Source organism: Bactrocera oleae, chromosome 2 (assembly GCF_042242935.1).
Source record: "Bactrocera oleae isolate idBacOlea1 chromosome 2, idBacOlea1, whole genome shotgun sequence".
Classification (NCBI taxonomy): domain Eukaryota; kingdom Metazoa; phylum Arthropoda; class Insecta; order Diptera; family Tephritidae; genus Bactrocera; species Bactrocera oleae.
The window spans coordinates 28874200-28879822 of NC_091536.1; the positions used below are offsets into that span (position 1 = coordinate 28874200).

At 46.0% G+C, this 5623-nt stretch overlaps 1 protein-coding gene across 1 annotated transcript; it reads right to left on the minus strand.

Moving 5' to 3' along the window:
- Window positions 1–3206: 3206 nt before the first annotated feature.
- LOC118683274 (putative 115 kDa protein in type-1 retrotransposable element R1DM) lies at window positions 3207–5235 on the minus strand. Its single transcript, XM_036375828.2, has 2 exons — window positions 4915–5235; window positions 3207–4580 (listed from the first exon to the last, which is right to left on the minus strand). The coding sequence occupies exons 1-2, from the start codon at window positions 5233–5235 to the stop codon at window positions 3207–3209; spliced, it is 1695 nt and encodes a 564-aa protein (XP_036231721.2).
- Between the last annotated feature and the right edge of the window lie 388 nt (window positions 5236–5623).

Consider the following 5623-nt stretch of genomic DNA (forward strand, 5'->3'; position numbering starts at 1 on the left):
GGGATACTCATATATCCTTGTTCCTGATGGCTTATCGGCCTGCTGTAAATGAAACAACGAGGTAAGGGTAATTTTTGGTAATGATCTTCGACTACCGATTGATTTAAAATTTGGAATTAACGCCAACGGAGGAAGGAATACTAAGGAATTCAATAGCATTCTAGAAGACGAGATGAGGGATATACATGCTATGGTGAGACAGCGCACCAAAATTATGAGCGATAAGATGAAAGCAAAATACGACAAGGCAATAAGCTCTGAGGGTTTTATTGAAGGCGATTGGGTGTTGTTATATAACCCACAACGAAAGAAAGGGCTGTCTCCCAAATTACAGTGTAATTGGGCAGGACCATACCATGTTACTAAACGACTCAATGATGTAGTGTATCGCATACAGACCATTGGAAGACCAAGGAATAAAATGAAGGTGGTTCATCTGGAACGGCTTGCAGCGTTTGGTACCGCAAATATGTCTAATCGAGACGATCAGACTTAGGTAGAGGGCAGTGTGGCGAACACAAGTACCAGAACAAATCAGAATTGACGATAAACTGCCAGAAACAACTAGTTAGCGAATTCGTAGTTGCCAGAATGTTCTAGAAGCAATGTTTTGTTACAGATTTACTATATAAGGGCTGCCGGATTGTGCAGCAAGTACAGTTCAAGTTAGAGTGTTGTCGTGATAAGAACAATTGAGAAATAAGCAAGAAGTTGTAAGCTCGAATAACGAGCAATAAGTGTTAAGTTGTTGGAATTAGAAATAAAGATAAGTGTGTAGCCATTAAATTGGGACTTTTATTTAACAATCCAGTGATCGAACTCAAGAGTGAGTTACAGGTAGACGATTTATCGAGAAATCCGTTACATTGGTGTCAGAAGTGGGATTATCAAATAAATTCCCAAAGAGGGAATTGTTTGAAAATGGCCAAGTTTAACGATCTGAAGATTCCACAACTGAAAAAGATGCTGCAAAAACGTGGCTTGACAACAAAGGGAGTAAAGTCCAAATTACAGTCGCGGTTAAGAAGAGCCATGGAAGCAAAGAACATTAATGCTGAGGAATATGTCTTTGAATCGGAATTAGAGGAAGAGACAACAAAGAAACAAGAGAAGGAAGTGATTCAATATTCAGTAGAGGTTATTTGTGCTGCGTTGGAATCGTTCTTTAAGAATTTTTCAGCACAGTTGTCAACATCGAAAGAGCTGGAAGTGCATATGTCAGCGCAGGTATCCTCACAGTTGGAAGTGGAGGAAGCGTGTGAACCAGGGTCTTCACAGTATGAAGAGCAAGAAGCTTGTATACCAGCACAAGTGTCCTCGCAGTCGAGAGAGAAGGAAGCGTGTGTACCAGTACAAGAGTCCTCACAGTCGAAGGATGTGCGTATGTCAGCGCAGGTGTCCTCGCAGTTTTTTTTTTTTTTTTTTTTTTTTTTTTTTTTTTTATTATAGCGAAGGAAAATACTTTTATGTATCTCGGGCGGCTTAGATGTTTTGCCTGGTATGTCGGACTCGAACATTAGCTTAATATGACTTGCCAATGTTAATACCGACTAAAAACCTCCGCTATACTCCAGCCTCGTATCCCCATGGAAACCGCCGCTAGGCATTACTTCGTGGGGGGAGGACATAGCTACTGCTCTGTCTTCTGGTAGCTAAGATGTTATTTTATCTGCCTTCTAGTTGATGTCATTTGCTCTTTTTCTTTCTATGGAACGCAAATCTACAAGGATTTCTGTTGCAAATGTGCTAACGGCGTTCCAGGCGGCGTTTGATGACACCATTGTTTCGACTACTGTCTCTGGTTGGATCTTCTGGTTCAGACTCGACGCCAATTCCTCTCGTTGATGATAAAACCGTGGGCACTCAAAAAACACGTGCTCTGCGCTTTCATTAACTCCTGGGCAGGACGGACACTCCGGTGAATTATCGTGCTTGAAGCGGTGAAGATAGGCCCGGAAGCAACCATGTCCGGACAGCATCTGTGTAAGATAGTAATTGACCTCACCGTGGTTCCGGTTCAGCCAGAAATCGATCCTCGGGATCAGACGATGCGTCCATCTACCCTTTTCTGCGGCATCCCATTCGTGCTGCCAACGTGTGATGCTCTTCTGTCGTTCTTCTGTCTTGAGTTCTTCAGCTCTCAGTGTGGTTGACTTCTTTCGGTAGTAAAGGTTCCGTCTTTCCTCAGCTAGAACTCGAAGAGGTAGAGTTCCGGAAATGACGCACACAGCTTCTTCGGATATTGTGCGAAAGGCGCTAGCTACTCGTAGGGCACTCAGTCGATATACAGGCCCTGCTTTTCTCCATGACTCTTGATTCTCCAGTGCATTACTCCAGATAGATATTCCGTATGTGAGCACCGATGTCACTACTGAAGACAGTAATAACCTTCTGTTTTGCTTTGGTCCTCCGACATTCGGCATCAGTCGTGCTAGACTTGCTCTCGCTACTGATGCTTTCGCACTGACGTGTTCAACTTGCTGCTTGAAATTCAATCGGGCATCAAGCATCACTCCCAAATATCGGATATAAGGTTGTGATGTAATTTTTTGTTCACCGACTTTCAGCTTGATAGTCTCTACCACTTTTCTGCTAGTAATAAGCACTGCCTCGGTCTTATGTTTCGCCAATTGAAGGTTCATTGTGTCCATCCACTGGTTGACTTGCTCGAAGACGATACCGAATATATGATTTATCTCGTCTAGGTGTTTTGCGACGATCACTACGGCTACATCGTTCGCATATGCGACAAGTTTGACGCTTCGCGGCAGTTTCAGTCTTAATAGGCCATCGTACATGATATTCCACAGAAGTGGACCAAGTACTGAACCCTGGGGTACACATATCGTACTCTTTGGGACCATTCGTCGTGTCGTATTTGAGAACTCTATCCGTGAAGTAGTTAGCCACTATCCTACACAGATATTCTGGGACGTTTTTCTCTTGTAGGGCTTGCATGATGCAGTCCCATTTGGCGGAATTGAAAGCGTTTCTGATGTCCAAAGCGGCCACCAGACAGTACTTCTTTGTACCACCTTTCCACCTAGTTCCAGCGATTGCCTCCTTGGCCGTGTTAACAACCAGATTGATCGCGTCCAGGGTTGATCGTCCTTTTCGGAATCCGTACTGATTGTCTGCCAGGAGCGGATCGACAACTGCTTCTATCCGTTGGTGGATTATACGTTCGAATATCTTGCCCACCATGTCTAGCATGCACAGAGGGCGGTAGGATGACGGCTCTTCTGGTGGTTTTTTACCTTTAGGTAGTAGTACCAGTCGTTGCTGTTACGAGGAAAAGTCCCCTCCTTGAGGCAGGTGTTGTAGACGTCAAGGAATAACGCTGGTGCCGCTTTTACAGATGTTTTTAAAGCGATATTAGGGATTCCGTCCAATCCCGGCGTTTTATTATTCCCGACGCGGTTGCTGGCCTCCATCAGTTCTTCCTTCGTGACAGGTGGAATGTCTTCGGAATTCAGCTGCAGTGATGAGTACATAAAATCACGTTGCCGTGGAAACAGCGCAGCTACGATCTTCAGTAGGAGTTGTGGGCACGTTGGCGATGGCATTGGCTGGCTCTTCAGGTGGGTCATGACCACCTTATACGGTCTACCCCATGGGTCCTTCTCCACTTCTTCGACGAGTTCCGTCCAGCAGCGTCTTTTGCTTTCCTTGATGGCTTTGTTTAGATTCCGACGCGCCTGTTTGTACTCTGCAACCAGCTCTGCAGAGTTAGGTCGTCGGTAGCCACGCTGAGATATTCTTCTTTTCTTAAGACACTTTGCCCGGAGCGTACTGATTCGGTCGTTCCACCAGTGCACCGATGGTCGTTGATTATTATCTCGTTTACGAGGCATGCTGACGTCACAAGCTCGGGTCAGTCTCGTCAACAGATCTTTGGTCTTATCTTCTGCAGGTCCAGTGATAATCGGGTCAGAGTCTAGAGATACTAGCAATGCACTTGGATCAAAGGATTTCACTTTCGAACCGATGGTGTTCAGTTGGTTATTAGACCTTCTAGGGCTCTGGTGGTTTGCTGTTTCCCACAGAATTGCATTGTGATCGCTAGCAGTGTAGATGTTTAACACTCTCCAGTCGCAATTTTTTCTGGCAATACTGCTGCTGGCAAAGGTGAGATCTACAATCGAGCTTGCGTCGCCTTTGGTGTAGGTCGGCATGTCACCACTGTTGAGCAGTACCACATCTAGTGTAGTAAAGGCCTCTAGTAGTGCTTTTCCTCGTGCGTTAGTGTATTTGCTGCCCCAGTCCACTGCCCAGGCGTTGAAGTCCCCAGCTATTGCAACTGGGTAATACTGCTTCGCGTCCTTGGTCAGTCGATCCAGGAAGTCTATGAATTCAACAATGGTGAGGCTAGGTGGTGCGTAGCAGCTGTAGAAGCGGATGCCGTCTACTGGTGCTGCTACAAAGCCGGCGCTGACATTGTTAACGACACTCTGAAAGGGGAGCTTGTCACAAGACCATATGACAGCTTTGGTGGTGATGTCTGTCTCCCATGGTAGGCCAGTTAGTTGTTTATAAGGCTCCGATATAAGCACAAGGTCAATCTTCAGTTCACGTACTATCTGCATAAGCAAGTCATGCGCAGCTTCACAATGGTTCATGTTTAGCTGCAGTATCTTCATGCTCGGTTATTTGTAATCTTCTGAAGCGCTTCTTGGAAAACCGCGCATTTACTAGAGCCGGCCTGATGGTAAATGTCCTTTAAGTCGGACTTTTCGGCACATAACAGGCACTTTGCCTTATTTGGGCACTTAGCAGCTTTGTGATCTGATTGTCCGCACTTCATGCAGAGCTTCGATCGGTCGGTTCCACTTTGCACTGTGCAACGACGTGTCCATAGTGCCAGCATTTATAGCAAGGTCGCGGTCTTCTTACTATTCGAATCCGGCAATTTACCATGCCAATCCTGATCTTGCCATTCTCTCCAACTATTTTTCGCGCTGTTGCTACCGGTAGTGTTACCCGCGCAGTCTGAGTGCGACTGAAGGCCGCGCGGACCCTGATAGCATTTGTTAATATCTCGATGCCATCTCCAGCTGCTTCTTTTAGGGCCTTCTGGACGTCGTCTTGAGTCGTGACTTCATCAAGATCACGGATTTCTAGCTCCTCTTGAGGACCTTTACTGATGACAGCTGCAGCATCTAGAAGGGCGCCTGCGATAGTCTTCTGAAGCGCGAGGCCTTTATCAGTACTCTTCTTTGAGAGCGTGATAAGCATGTTTCCAGCTGCTGTCATGCGGATCTTGTCCACATCACAGATCTGGTCTTTGGGGACCGCTGCCTTGATCCGAGTCTGTACGTCGGAATACTTCCTCGCAGTTGGAAGACGAGGAACTGCGTATGTCAGGGCAGGTGTTCTCACAGTTGGAAGAGGAGGAAGCGTGTGAACCAGTAAAAGGTTCCTCACAGTTAGAAGAGCAAGAAGCTTGGATACCAGCACAAGTGTCCTTACAGTTGGAAGAGCAGGAAGCGTGTATATCATCACAGGTGGAAGATCAGCATAAAATTGAACCTGAAACGGATGATTTTTTGCAGGAAGATCCAGAATTGGAAGGTGCATTACATTCTGGCAACTACGAATTCGCTGTCTAGTTGCTTCTGGCAGT